At 48.6% G+C, this 14,934-nt stretch overlaps 1 protein-coding gene across 1 annotated transcript in view; it reads left to right on the top strand.

The window, feature by feature from the left end:
- The first annotated feature begins 314 nt into the window (after positions 1 to 314).
- Positions 315 to 14,934, top strand: part of LOC111158767 (transient receptor potential cation channel subfamily V member 1) — a 31,118-nt gene continuing 16,498 nt past the window's right edge. The window contains exons 1-10 of the mRNA XM_022521029.1: positions 315 to 593; positions 4,330 to 4,646; positions 5,415 to 5,581; positions 5,658 to 5,810; positions 6,290 to 6,430; positions 6,564 to 6,862; positions 7,408 to 7,587; positions 9,745 to 9,903; positions 11,263 to 11,358; positions 12,930 to 13,000. Of these exons, the coding sequence (XP_022376737.1) occupies positions 4,363 to 4,646; positions 5,415 to 5,581; positions 5,658 to 5,810; positions 6,290 to 6,430; positions 6,564 to 6,862; positions 7,408 to 7,587; positions 9,745 to 9,903; positions 11,263 to 11,358; positions 12,930 to 13,000 (1,550 nt within the window). The 5' untranslated portion in view covers positions 315 to 593; positions 4,330 to 4,362. The remainder of the gene's footprint in view (positions 594 to 4,329; positions 4,647 to 5,414; positions 5,582 to 5,657; positions 5,811 to 6,289; positions 6,431 to 6,563; positions 6,863 to 7,407; positions 7,588 to 9,744; positions 9,904 to 11,262; positions 11,359 to 12,929; positions 13,001 to 14,934) is intronic.

Below are 14,934 nucleotides of genomic sequence, written 5' to 3'. Positions count from 1 at the left end.
TAGCATTCAAAACCAGGTCCATAGATGCCAAGCCGGGACTGTATGATGGGTGACATGATCATTTCCATTCCTTCTACATGGTGCTGGGTTTGACATTTCTGGTTGTAAAAGTGAATTCGTGTTTTGTTTTTTTTTTTCCCCCAGACCACGCTGTCTGTAAGGGTAGTGGGTTTGGGAGGCCTGAGCAGTGCCCTTCTCTTTCTTGTGAGCTGAGGTCACAGCTCTGGCTGGTTCTGGGCTGTGTTGTGGCTAAGTGCACTGCAGCCCCTGGCATGGTGGGAGGCGGGGCAGCAGCTAAGTGTTTTCTGAAAAAGGGCAAAAATGATGGGAAAAGCTCTGGGATCCTCTGGGAATCAGCCACAGCAACAGCAGCTGCTGCCATTGCTGGAAACATTTTCCTTGAGTGCCAGAGTGTACCCACAGCTCATCTTGACCAGCGCAGAGCAACCGCAACCTGGGGAGGGGCCAAGGACCCTCACAGAGTCAGGGGAGGCAGCTTTCCTCCCCACACCATTCCAGCTCTCCCTTCAATTAACAATAGCCTCGGAGCTCCCTGGTACCTGCTGTGTCTGGGCTGTGCCTGCATCTAGCTGGTGAGTTCTTTTTGTTGTTTGATGGCCAATGTCGATGTTAGTTTTTAGAATGGCATAGTGAGCTGTCAGAAGCCAGGCCTTGCCTCTGTCCAGCTGTGTGATTATAAGCAGTTCAACTAGCCTCTTAGCACCTCAGTTACCCCATCTGAACATGGGATAACCACAGTGACTGCCTCAAAGGTTGTGGGGGTGCATAAGTGATGTGTGGGATGCATATAGAGCATTTAGCGTGGCTAATCATAAACACTTGGCAGGTGATAGGGGAGGTTGTCATGGTCAATGTGTATTATTTGTACCTGAGTCATCCTGGACCCTCATCCTGGAGCAAAGAGGCCATGGGTCCTGCAGAGGCCAGTGGTTTGTGGGTGGAGGTTTCAGCACATTGCCCTCTCTGTACTAAGGGGGTGCTGGGCTGGGAGACAGGAGCTCTGGGTTCTTGTCCAGGCTCCAGTCACTCTCTGTTTTGGGTAGAGTTCCTCTGGCTCTTCATCCATAGGTTGGGTAGACTCTCAGGTCTTCATTCCTCTTTAGGAAATGCTCAGGTAGGCCAAGAGGGCAAGAAAGGTATGGGCTGGGTCCTGGGCCAGCTCCTAAGAGCCTGTGGGGAGACCAGAGACAGATACTTTCAGCAGAGAGGGAGCAGAAGAGCTGCACCTCAGTTTGTCTCCTCTGGATTGGGGAGAAAAGGGAGGCTTCTCCTAGGTGGTGGCCAGTGTCCTCCCTGGCTCTGGAGTTGATGAAGGCCCAGAGACCAAGCTGTTTTTGCTGAGCAGGGTCATTTTTTTCAAGACTATCCTTTAGTCCAGACTGGTGTTTGTGAATCTTGCAGAAATCAGAACCACTGTCTCCATCAAACACCCCAAGTCATGGTTGGAAATACCCCATCATTGCAGAACATTCAACTGTGACAGGTGCATTGCCATGGGACTCATGTACTAGACACACCCAGGCCTGGCAGTGGCAGGCTTTCCTGTCCCTGTCTACCCCACAGCCCAAAACAAATAGCTTCTTAGTCCCTGTCCTTCCCTCTGCTCTTGAAGAAGCTTGGCTTCTGGTAGGGAACCAGGTGCGTGACATGTGGGGCAGACTTGGGGTTTCTTGACCTACTGAATGATGTTACCGTGTAGGCCGCTTCATGTTTCTTGGGTTTGATTAGATTTGGACCAGTCAGAGGAAGAGGCAAAAAGGAACATCGCAGAACGATTTTGTGGACGCTCCTGCTAATGGGTGCTCTTATTGGGCTGTTAAGAGCTGTGAGTCAGGAAGTAGCTTTATTCTTGGTTTTGTGGCCAGGCCTATCCAAGGGGATAGCCCTGGGAGAGCTACACCTGGCATATGGCCTGGATCTTACTCATACTTCATTTTGGGCCTTGAGTTTCCTGGGATACTTGTTTGAGCAGGAAGGTTCTACAGGTTGGGGCTTCTGATGGGAAGGGTGTTGTCCCTGCCTGATTGGCCCCAGGGCTGGGGAACCCTGGTCTGATCAGCCCCCACCCCCCACTCTGGGATGAGATCTGGGGCTGAGTCTGATGCCTGAGAAGAGCCCCGAGCCTTCAGAGAGGTGGTGGAGTGCTGGAGACGCTTGGGAGCTGGGCTGCCACATATCAGATCCAGCTTCCTCCTCTGCCTGTGTGGCCTCAGGGAACCACTGTGTATGCATCTCCTCATCTGTCACATGCTTACTTCTCAGACAAGTGAAAATGAAGTGAGTGCATGTGAGGTGTTCAAACAGCACGCACCTTTGCACAGCACATGCTCAAACATGTCAGTTATTTTCATTCTTCCTAGCCTCCTATGCCTTTTAAAGGTAACAGGCTCCCCACAGTATGAACAGTCCTGGACAGGAAGTTACCCTTTGAAAGTATAGATGAATGCCAGTCTTCATGCTTCTGAACCTTCTCGTGGCTTCCTACCATCCACACAATAATGTCCACATCCTGTTCCTTGACATCCAAGGACAGCAGCCATCTGGTTCTGACCCTGGGCAAGCCAGTCCCACTGGCTTCCTCTCTATCAGCTAGTCTGGGATCCTCATCGTCTCCCCCAGTTTCAGACCAACCCTGCTCTTCTTCCGGGCCCAGATCCTCTGTCACTTCCTCCCTAAAGCCTCCTTCAGTACCCTGGCCCCTCCTGCGATAGCCCTGCCCCAGCCAGCACCTAGGTTCTGTCTCACTTGGGGCCTGAACACTCTCTGTGCCCCCAGCAGGGGCCTGGGTTCCCAGTGGGATTCCGTACATAGGTGTTGAGTGATGGAATGAACAAATGGGTGAGTGATCAGGAGTGGGATTCTCTGAGGCCGGGACACTTCCTGCTGCAGGGTTTCCATTTAATGGATGACCCAGAGAAAGACTCAGTCCCTCCTGAAGGAGGAACAACAGGCAGGAGGGAAATGGGTCTGTCTTACTCACAGGATGCAGAGAGGTGAGGCAGCCTCATTTTCTTCCCCCAAGGATCTGGGCATCAGATGGTAGCTGATTTATTGCCAAGGCCCAGCCATGTGCTCTGAGTGTTCACTGTCTGAACTTACACTTGAAAATGCAGGCCTAGGGGACACCTCCCTTTCCTTCCGTGGCTATTTTCTGGAATCCAGCCACTGCTGGAACATGAATCTCAATTTCTATGCAAATGGGAACAAAAAGGGCTGTATCTGATCTCCTTCATGTCCTCCACAGAGACCAGCCCAGCGTTTTTTCATAAGGGGGGGATCAGGCAAGCTCCCTGCTCAAGAGGAGGTCATAGGTTATGGGGGAGATAAGGCAGTACCAGATAGAAATTGCTAGACTGAAGGATGATAGACAACCAACTGGGCCACTCTGGAGGGGGGAGGGGTGCATGGCCAGCACAGAGCTTGGGGGTGTGGCGGAGGCAGCATCCGTGCTGGACGCCAAGGGGAGTTGGCATCTTAAAGGTGGTAGGATTTGGGCAAGAGAAAGAGAAGGGAAAAAGCACCCCAGGTGGAGGCCCTGAGATATGGGAGAGCCCTGGGTATTCGACAGTGAGGATGTCCTGCTTGGAAGGAGCGAAGAGTGGGAGAGGAGGTTAGAGAGTGAATGGAAAGCAGTATCAAAACAAGTTCACAGCCATATGTGCCAGAAGGCCTGAACCAGCCCTGAATCATTTAAAATTTCCAAGTTCAGGGATGCTTGAAATATGCCAATTTCACAGAAATGACCAAAAGTGCAAAAAATCTCCTACAAACTCAACAGTTGCAGCCAGCCGGGTCAAAGAGCAAAGGCCCGTGAGTATATGGCTGGTGACAGGGACACGCCGCTCACCTTGTTCGTGAAGATACAGCCTGCTCTGCTTTTCAGGGTTGAGCCATCCTCAGCACCTTGTTCTCTCCTGAATGCGCAGTCAATGACCGCCACTCCCATCAGTTCCCTTACTTTGATCTTGGAGGGAGGCAGAGCAGTGGTTAACATCCTACTTTGCAGAAGAGGCCCCTGAGGTCCAGAGAGGAGAACAACACATTCAAGACCTTCAGAGCCTGATGGCTCCGAGCTGGGGGACCCATTCACCCCTGAGCCCCATGCCCATGGGGCTACTAGGCCAGTTCACGCCTGGGGTAGGAGGTACAGCACCTCCGGAAGCTTCAGTTCTAGGGGGCTAGTGCCGACAGCTATTGGACCTCTGGGGTGTGCTGCTTCACAGGGGCTTTTGCAAGGAGGGCAGATGTGGGCTAGAATCATGCTGTCCACAAGCTGGGAACAAACCTCATCTTCGTGGCTGCCTGCAGGCTGCCTCTTAGGCCACGAAGGACCTGGAAGGGATGAAGAAATGGAGCTCAGATTCAGGGCAGGCTGAGGACCCATCCCAAGAGGACTCCTGCCCAGACCCCCTGGATGGAGACCCTAATTCCAGGTCAGCTCCAGCCAAGCCCCACTTCTTCCCCACGGCTAAGAGCCGCAGCCGGCTTTTTGGGAAGTGTGACTCAGAGGAGGCTTCTCCTATGGATTGCTCTTACGAAGAAGGCCAGCTAGTCTCTTGCCCAGCCATCACAGTCAACCCTGTTGTCATCATCCAGAAGCACGAGGATGGCCCCGCATGTGCCAGGTAAGCTGTATCTGGAGCATGGACCCCCTTCTTCACCAGGAGCTAAGCTGGCTCCTCTGGCTGAGGCCCCAGCTATGGAGATACCACGTGGTGCTCTAGCTTCTGGGCTGTGGGTCACAGAGCCAGGGAGCTGGGGACCCTTCAGAAGTCATGTGGTCCAACATCTGCCCTCATAGCAGCTTTGGGACACATGGTCATGGATGCTGGTGTATATGCTGATCTTAGCTGCCGGCTGATTTCCAGGTGTCCAGTCCTCAATGCTCACCAGCCCCCAAACATTTAGACTTTAAGTTGAAAAGCTCAAAGCCTTTCAGACAGAGAGGGCAGAACCATTCTAGTGAGGAGCCCACCAAGTGCCTCCACCAAGGCAGGTCAGGAAGGGCTCATAGACTAGCTAACCCCCCAGGCCAGTATAGGGGCATTTTTCACTTGGCAGTGGCCATCCAAACCCTTCAAACCCCTGTCTCCAGCCCCCTCCAGGACAATGCCCCTAGAGCCCCAGCTCCTGAGCAAGCGGAGAAGTGAGTGGCTTGGGTATTAGAGGAAGTGGTGGCAGGAAAGACTTTCCAGAGGGTGCCTACTGGTGGGCTGGGGATGGAATGAGGGCACTTGCACCCCCACGGTTCCTTGTTACATCAGTTTCCTGGACAGTCACCTAGACTAAGGCATGGGTTTTATATCACATATTTTTTCCCGTTTGGTTTGCCTTGGGCTTCTGTCATGCTCCCTGGTCAGAATAGTTCCATGAAGGGGTTTTCTGGCCCCCAGGCAGCCGTCCCATGATTCTGTCACTGCCGGATCTGAGAAGAGCCTCAAGCTCTACGATCGCAGGAAGATCTTTGAAGCTGTAGCTCAGAATAACTGTGAGGAGCTGCAGAGCCTGCTGCTCTTCCTGCAGAGGAGCAAGAAGCACCTGATGGACAGCGAGTTCAAAGGTGGCCCTGGGGAGCCGGCTTCCTGGGAGGGGCCCCAGCTACTGTGCCCCGCTCTGATCCTCCCTTTGTCTTGCAGACCCAGAGACCGGGAAGACCTGTCTGCTGAAAGCCATGCTCAACCTGCACGAGGGGCAGAATGACACCATCCCCCTGCTCTTGGAGATCGCCCGGCAGACGGACAGCCTGAAGGAGTTTGTCAATGCCAGCTACACAGACAGCTACTACAAGGGTGAGGAGGGGGACGGGGTCTGGTATGGCTCTGTCTACCAGCACACCTGGAGCCAGCAGGCGTTGTTGTGCCTGGGCAAGCCTCTCGGCTCCTTGCTCCCTATACCAGCCACTGAGGTGGCATCTCCTGAGCCCAGGGGATCCTTGCCTCCCCTGCCTGCTGGACTTGATTTCTCCTGGTGCTGACAGTCCTCTCCTTCCCTCTGTGGACTTGGTGTTCTTTGCCTCCAGAAGCCATGACTACTGTCTCTGCTACTGTTCCTTGATGTTGGGCAGCTTTGACTACTCCAGTTCCCAGTCTGGTATTCCCCTGTGGGTCTCTGCTTCTGCCAAGGGGACTCCCTGGGTCCCCTTAGGGAATTCTGTCCAGCTCTTCTGTTTTGCGGGGGAGTCATCTGGCATTTTCTGCCCAAGTCTTCCCCTTGTACCTGCCCAAGCACAGGACTGTGAGTACAAACCCAACAGCACCCATCTCCACAGGCCAGACGGCCCTGCACATTGCCATCGAGAGGCGGAACATGGCACTAGTGACCCTCCTGGTGGAGAATGGGGCAGACGTCCAGGCTGCAGCCAACGGCGACTTCTTTAAGAAAACCAAAGGGCGGCCTGGCTTCTACTTTGGTAGGGACGTGCGGCTTTTTGACAATTGCTAAGGGGAGGTTTGGGGTGGAGACAGAGGCATTTGAAGGCTGGGTGGTCCAGGGACCAAGCTACTCTATTCCTGAGGCCCATCATATGCCTGTGTTGGCCACAGGTGAGCTGCCCCTCTCTTTGGCTGCATGCACCAACCAGCTGGGCATCGTAAAGTTCCTGCTGCAGAACTCTTGGCAGCCAGCGGACATCAGCGCCAGGGACTCCGTGGGCAACACAGTGCTGCATGCGCTGGTAGAGGTGGCCGACAACACAGCAGACAACACCAAGTTTGTGACAAGCATGTACAATGAGATTCTGATCCTGGGGGCCAAGCTCCACCCGACGCTGAAGCTGGAGGAGCTCACCAACAAGAAGGGGCTGACACCACTGGCTCTGGCTGCCAGGAGTGGGAAAATTGGGGTAGGGGGCAGGCTTCATGGCTGAGCTGGGGTATGACTTTCGAGGGTGCTGTGGGAGGGAAGTGCCTACATTCCTGCATACATGGGATCACCACCCTGCAGAGCCCTGCTGCTGTGGCACTAGGTGCTATTAGAGGAAACCAGAGGAAGTGTGAGATGCTAAGCAGAAGCCAGGCACCACACCTGTCCTTTTCTGATTTCCACCTCTGAGCAGCACCAACCAAACATGGAGTCAGAGTGAGGGGCTGGCACCTGGGCATGGGGGTAGGTTGAGCCAAGGGTGAAATGGATGTGACCAGGTGTGATCCTCCAAGTGTGATCAGGCCACCATGGGTCTGATGTGGCTGCAGCTGGCGTCTGAGTAAGTGGGCAGGTTGGTCAGGAGGCTGCTTGGATAGAAGTGAGCGCTTTCCTGGGGCTGGGTTTGGTCTCCAATTGGGCTAGGAAGCAGACTTATCATTGAGGTAGAGCTGGGGGCGTGGTGGGGATGTGCCTGGTGGGGGGCTCCAGGCTGGTCTCTCACAAGCTCTTATATCCCTATGGCAGGTCTTGGCCTATATTCTCCAGAGGGAGATCCAGGAGCCCGAGTGCAGGCATCTGTCCAGGAAGTTCACGGAATGGGCATATGGGCCTGTACACTCCTCGCTCTACGACCTGTCCTGCATTGACACTTGTGAGAAGAACTCAGTGCTGGAGGTGATCGCCTACAGCAGCAGCGAGACTCCTGTGAGTGGGCCTGGGTGGGGCCTGGGCAGGCCAGCTTCTGGCCTCGCTGCGCCCCAGCCCCTGTCCTAGCCCCCATCCAGCTTTGCCTGGAAAACCCACTGCTTGGGACCTAGGCCCTGATGCCTCATCTCCCCATTTATTCCCACTGAATGTTTTCCTTCATCATACAAATAATGTAGGCTAATTTTCCCATTAAAAAACACAAATATTTCAGATAAAAAGAATCCTTTTTTTTTTTTTTGAAGATTTTATTTATTTATTTGACAGACAGAGATCACAAGCACGCTTGAGAGAGGCAGGCAGAGAGAGAGAGGGGGAAGCAGGCTCCCCACCGAGCAGAAAGCCCAATGCAGGGCTTGATCCCAGGACCCCGAGACCGTGACCCAAGCCGAAGGCAGAGGCTCAAACCATTGAGCCACCCAGGCGCCCCAAGAATCCTCTTTTTATACCATATAAAAATGTGTGGTTTAATTTTATTTACATAAATGGGATCATACCATATGAAATGTAGAACAGTTTTTTCATTTAATGGTGTGTCTTGTAGATCATTTATATCAGTACATATGGGACTGCTTCCTTCAGAAAAATTCCGGCTGCATAGTGTTCCATAGTAGGGATGGGGAGTAAATGCCCATTGAAGGTCATTTAAGTTATTTCTAGTTATTTGTTACTACAGTGCTGCAAGCCATTTGGCATGGGTTTGGGAATTTTTCTAGGATGCCTGGAATTGGAATTGCTAAATCAAAAAAGTATGTATGTTTTAATATTTTAATAGCTACTGCCAAATTGTCCTTCAAAAACACTGTATCAATTCATTTGCCCACTAGTGGGTAAAAATCTACCCATGTCCTTGTCAACCTGGGTATTATCAATCTTTTCTCAAAAGCTAATTTAAGTTCTTGGGGCCAAAAATGCTATATTATTGATGTCTTAATTCTTGTTTTCTTGATAATGTGAGGTGGATAATATTTTATATAATTATCTGACCATTCATATTTCTTTGGTTAGATTTCCTATTCGTTGTCCTTCGCCATCTCTACTGGACTGTTGGTCCCATTCCTTTTGGTTGTAGGTACTCTTGTTATAGAATGAATTGATCCTTTCTTTATTGCATATGTAGCAAATATTTTATTTTCTTCTGGTCTGTCTCTTCTAACTTCATATAAGGCATCATTTGCTTGTAAGTTTTTCATTTTGAGAGTCAGATTAATTAGTCTTTTTCCTTTATAGCTTCTGTGACCTGTGTCTTGCTTTGCAAGGTCTTTCCCATTTCAAGATTATACACATATCCTTCAGTACTTTTGTTTCACTCCTTTGTAGGTATTTTATGTTTGGCTTCTTAATTTACCTAGAATTTATTTTTGTGTAGGTATGAAGTAGGCATCTTACTTAATTATTTTGTTTCCGAATGAGCGTCCCAGGGCCACTTAATGAAAAGTCTGTCCTACCTCCACTGCTTTGAAAGGCTACCTCTCCTGTCCATTCTTTCTAAGGTGATACCAGTCTCTGAGGCAGACCTAGGGGGTGGGTCTGTGCTGTCAGTGGGAGGGCCTGCCCCAGTATCTCAAGGGACAGAGGCTGTGGTTACAGAGGCAAAGTTCAGGGGAGAGAGTGGCCTAACCTGCTTTGCTCTGCCCTATTAGCCTCTGTCTGGGCTGCCATGCTGATTCAGGGCCTAGACTCAGAATCCCAGAGGGCTGGCCCATGTAGGAAATGTCTTCAAAAATGCTGGGGTGTTAGATCTAGAGAGGAGAGGGCTATGGGGGCCTGGCTGCCGTTTTCATGTCTCCAAAGGCTCTCTTGGGCAGAAATTCAGTACTGGAGTCCCTAGGTGCAGAACTGGGACAACTGGTAGAAAGCAGAGAAGACCAACTTAACTCCAGAAGACAGATCTTCCTGACAGCATTTCTCCCCAGGTTGTGTGAGGCCAGGAGATTCCTATCTCCAAAGGTATTGAAGAAGACATTGAACAGGGACCTTGTTGAGGGAGCTTAAACTTGGGCTGGGGGTTGGGCTTGATGGCCGGCAAAGGTTGGGATGATCTGATTTTGGCTCATCCATCTCAGGGATAGTGGAACTTTAAAAGAGATCTCTTGGATATGAGATTCTGTGGTTTCTGGCTGGGGAGTGAGTCTTACCTCTCTCTGCTCCCTTTAGAATCGCCATGACATGCTTTTGGTGGAACCGCTGAACCGACTCCTGCAGGACAAGTGGGACAGATTTGTCAAACGCATCTTCTACTTCAACTTCTTCGTCTACTGCGTGTATATGATCATCTTCACCACAGCAGCCTACTACAGGCCTGTGGATGGCTTGGTGGGGACTGAGGCTCAGCCTCACGACGGGGAAGTGGGGAGAGGAATGGGCATTCTTATAAGATCCTGGAATCCTTCCCAGCATGCTGAAGAGATGAAAGGGTCCTGGGATCATGACCTGAGCTGAAAGCAGACACTTAACTGACTGAGCCACCCAGGTGCCCCTTGAGCACATCTTCTGTGCCAGGCCCTGGGCCATCCTTCAAATCAGCTTAAGACCAGACTTCTTCCTCTGCCAGGAGCTTTCGACTCCTTTGAGTTACTGAATTGAATCCTTTCCATTTGCTACCCAAGCACTTAATTTGTTGCCTTTATTTCCAGGGTACCTTGCTTATAAATTTGATATAAAATTCCACTTCCGTGGCACCTGGGTGGCTCAGATGGTTAAGTGTCTGCCTTCAGCTCAGGTCATGATCTCTGGTCCTGGGATTGGGCCCCACATCAGGCTCCCAGCTCAGCGGGGAGCCTGCTTCTCCCTCTCCCTCTGCCTCTCCTCCTGCTTGTGCTCTCTCTCTTTTTCCCAAATGAATAAATAAAATCTTTAAAAAAATGAAAAAAATAAAATTCTACTTCTGAGTTAGGTAAAACCTGGCTTCTATCCACTTAATAAGGCATTTAATAATTTCATTTTATGACAAAAGAGAAATACGCTAGTGAGACAAGTAGTAAAGCAGTATTTTACAAACCATCAATGGCATGCAGAAAGGAAACCCACCCCAGGAAAGGGCCTGAGACACAAGGAGGACACACGTGTGTGAAATGTCCCACCTTCCACCATCCATGGGAAACCTTGACGGGTTCACCATGGCCATGGGAGCAGCAGGGAGCATATGGCATTTAGTCTATAGGAGTGTTTCCACCTATGCCATCACCCTTCTCCCAGCAGAAGGAGACAGCACAGCACTGTAAGGATACTCTGCTTGGCACCTAGAGTCTGCCCCTTTGGGAATCAGGTCCTGCAGAGGGGTCTCCTTGCAAGTGTCCCCAATAATGCACTGTCTTTAATTATGCCTCTCTCTCTCTTTCTCTCTTTTAAAGATTTTATTTATTTATTAGAGAGAGAGAGAGAGAGACAGAAACAGAGATAGCAAGAGAGAACACAATGGGGAGGAGAGGGAGAAGCAGACTCCCCACTGAGCAGGGAACCTGACTTGGGGCTCAATCCCAGGACCCTGGGGATCATGACCTGAGCCAAAGGCAGACATTTAACCAACTGAGCCACCCAGACGCACCTATGCCTTTCTCTCGGTAGAGGCTGAGCCTCTTGGGCAGGGGGTGGCTCTTAATCACAGGGCTTGGAAAATGTTTGCTGAATGAGTGAATAAGTGAATGGAGTCACTAACTTCTCTGCACCTTGCAGCCTCCCTATAAGCTGAAACACACCACTGGGGACTATTTCCGAGTCACTGGCGAGATTCTTTCTGTATCAGGGGGAGTCTACTTCTTTTTCCGAGGGGTAAGCATTCCTTCCCACACCGTGAGTCTCCATTATCACCAAAACAAAAAGCCAAGAGACTCACTCAGTGCTCACTCACTCATTAATTCATGGGAGAGATATACAGGTGAAGAAGAGAGCTCTCCAGACATTCACAACTGGGGGTTGAGGGTCTGCCCCGTGGATTCCTGCGGACCCAGGATAGTCACATTCAAGGATAGTCAGGACTGAATGTACAGTTGACCCTAGAATACTGCAGGGATTAGGTGCACCAACTGCCCCCACAATCAAAAGTCTACATGCTTACACTTTTGTTTTATTTTGTTTTGTTTTTTATTAGTTTCAGGGGATGAATTTGGTGGTTCATCAGTTGCATATAACACCCAGTGCTCATTTTGATTTTTGACTTCCCTCAATTTAACTACTAATAGCCCACTATTGACCGGAAGACTTACCAATAACATAAACAGTGAATTAACATGTATTCTGGATGATATATGTATTATATACTATATTCTTACAATAAAGTAAGCTAGAGAAAATAAAATGTTATTAAGAACATCATAAGGAAGAGAAAATACATTTACAGTACTACCTCGTGTTTATAAAAAGAACCACCCAAGCCCCTGCGCGAGTGGTCCCTCACAGCTCAAAACCATGCTGCTCAAGGATCAACTGTAATAGTTAACCCCAGAAATAGAATAGATCGTGACTGTTGTTCATTTAATTCAAACATTCTGTTAAAGTTCAAAATAATGAAAGAAATGTACACATATACTGGCATCACTTTATTTTACCTGAAAATACATGCATATTACTTGGTATTTCTTCTAACATATGAACAGTCTTTTCTTTGAAGTTTGGACCAATGTTACATGTTACAGTTACAAATATTTGGAGATTGTTATGATTTTTCCCCTTAATCTTTTTGATCTAAGCTACACCCAGTGTTTCTTAGTGACTCACCATTAAGGAGTCTTTCCAAATTGTTGGACTCTGTCTTTACAGAAGCGACTGTCTTTATTTTGTACTCATATTTTAAATTATAATAAAATACAAAGCCACAGTAGCAAGTGCAGTGGGCAAAAAGCACTCTCAGCAACCAGAATTAACCAGTGGGAGGGAGTGGAAGGTGTGGGTGTCTGAGAGAGGACCTCCTAGCCACCAGCACTCACTGTGGGCATTGGTCAGAATATTTTCAGGGAATGGAGAGCACTGGCTAATCTGGTGACTTAGTTCAGTGGAGGCTGATTAAAGAATTTTTACTATAATGCACAGTTATTAAAGAAAACTAGGGAAAATGTACATAGTAGGAAGAAGAAAAAAAAACTCTCCACCTCATCATTCAAATACAGCAATTAATAATATTTTGATGATTTTCTTTCCTGTCTTTACTTCTAGGTATTGTTAAAATTCCACTCTCTATTTTAAAAAATCTCTCCTGACTCGGTTACCTGTTAGCCTCACTGTTCTACCCTCGTTGGAATCTGCTTTGATGCCCTCCTGTGTTCCATTTTAGGCCATTTAGGAAACATTGCAAATGCTCACCATCTAGCCTTTCCTGGGAGCTTACTCTCTCTGTTTGCCTGCAGATTCAATATTTCCTGCAGAGGCGGCCATCACTGAAGACCTTGTTTGTGGACAGCTACAGTGAAATGCTTTTGTAAGTGACACTTTGATTCTTATGCCTCCATAACAGACAGCATCTGTTGGCCCAGTCCTAAGATTATAGCCATCCTTCTCACCCACCCTTTCACTCGTGCTGGGCTTGGAACACAGTAGGACCTCACAAGCATGTTGAATGAATGGTGGAAGGCCCTCAGGAAATGTGTGTCCAATGAGTGGATGCTGAGGCTCTACTCTGTCAGAGATGCACCAGGTGCTAGGGAATGACAAAGGTGGGCTTATGGGGCTTAGAGTCTGAGTTACAGTCTGAATACTCTTATTCATTTTTTTCATACGTTGTCTGAACATTTGGCATTCAGTGAATTGGCACTGGGATACTGAGATGAAACAGATATGATTCCTATCTTCAAGGAATTTCCAGTTTTTAGGGCAGGGCTTCTCAGCCTTGGCACTGTGGACATTTGGACTGGATGGTTCTTTGCTGGGGAGGGGAGCACAGTCCTATGCATTGTAGAATGTTTAGCTGCATCCCTGGCCTCTACCTTCCAGATGCCAATGGCATTCTTCCTGTCCCCCAGTCTTGACAGCCAGAAATATATCTAGATATTGCTAAATGCCCCCTACCTGGGGAGGTACACTGCTTTAGGGGGAGACAGATAAGCAAAAACATGGTTACAAGAACAATGTGGATGTCACAAAGAACCTCCTTCCTTCACAAAATAACCTGAAACCTTAGGAAGTTTCCTTGCAGGACCCAGGTTACAAAGAGGGCCTTCAGATGGCAATGGGTTCTTCTCCTGGGATCTCTTCCTTGGACTTTACTCTGATCTCCAGATTTCCCTCATTCCTGAGGCCTCTCTCTCTATTCCTGGCAAATGCAAGGAGCTGATTCTCATCCAGTTGTAGCTAACTTGTCCCTAGGACTCACAAACCCCATGCTTTTACTATAATCTTGAGATGCTTACACTTTTGTTTTATTTTTTATTCGTTTCAGGGGATGAATTTAGTGGTTCATCAGTTGCATATAACACCCAGTGCTCATTACATCAATTGACTTCCTTAATGCCCAACACCCAATTAATTACCCTTTCCCCCCACTCACCTCCCCTCCAGCCACCCTCAGTTTGTTCCCTAGAGTTCAGCATCTCTTACGGTTTGCCTCCCTCTCAATTTTCATCTTATTTTATTTAGGGGTCCTATGTTCATCTGTTTTGTTTCTTAAATTTTACGTATGAGTGAAATCATATGGTATTTGTCTTTCTCTGAGATACTTACCCTTTAACTTCAAAGAGCAAGGTCTGTAGGGTTAGTGCAATGCTGGTTTGCTTTACTAAGAGAAGCAATATTTCCTACATAGCATTGTGCCAATAAACTTGATTCTATTTCTAGGAAGACCCATTGTAAGCAGGTTAGGAATTTATTTTATTTTAAACTACCCATGCACATATGGAAACATTGATGAGTACTAAAAAGCTTATAACCAGTATATGAGTTCCGCATCTTAACCCTTCCCATTCCTTGCATTCCTCCCTCCCAGGGACAATCACTTTTCATTCTCAAAACTTTCTTCTAATGTTTACTCACCCAGTAGATGAGGATTTAGCATCTTTGTACTTCTTTCCTTTCTGCTTCCACTTCTCTAGCCTTCTAATATGGTTCATAGTAATTTTTGTTTTACTGGATATTGAGTAATTTACATTTTTAAAAAAAGATTTATTTATTTATTTATTTATTTATTTATTTGACGGATCACAAGTAGGCAGAGAGGCAGGTGGGCGGGGGGTGGGGGAGCAGGCTCCATGCTGAGCAGAGAGCCCGATGCGGGGCTCGATCCCAGGACCCTGGGATCATGACCTGAGCCGAAGGCAGAGGCTTTAACCTACTGAACCCCCCAGGTGCCCCAGTAATTTACATTCTTATGTCTCTATAAGTAGTATTCACAGTTGAGTTTCAAAATATACTGTGTCTTTT

This window comes from Enhydra lutris, unplaced genomic scaffold (genome assembly GCF_002288905.1).
Source record: "Enhydra lutris kenyoni isolate GAN:26980312 unplaced genomic scaffold, ASM228890v2 scaffoldscaffold63, whole genome shotgun sequence".
Taxonomy (NCBI): Eukaryota; Metazoa; Chordata; class Mammalia; order Carnivora; family Mustelidae; genus Enhydra; species Enhydra lutris.
The sequence above is the reverse complement of the archived record's forward strand: the minus strand, read 5'-3'. Positions and strand labels throughout refer to the sequence as shown.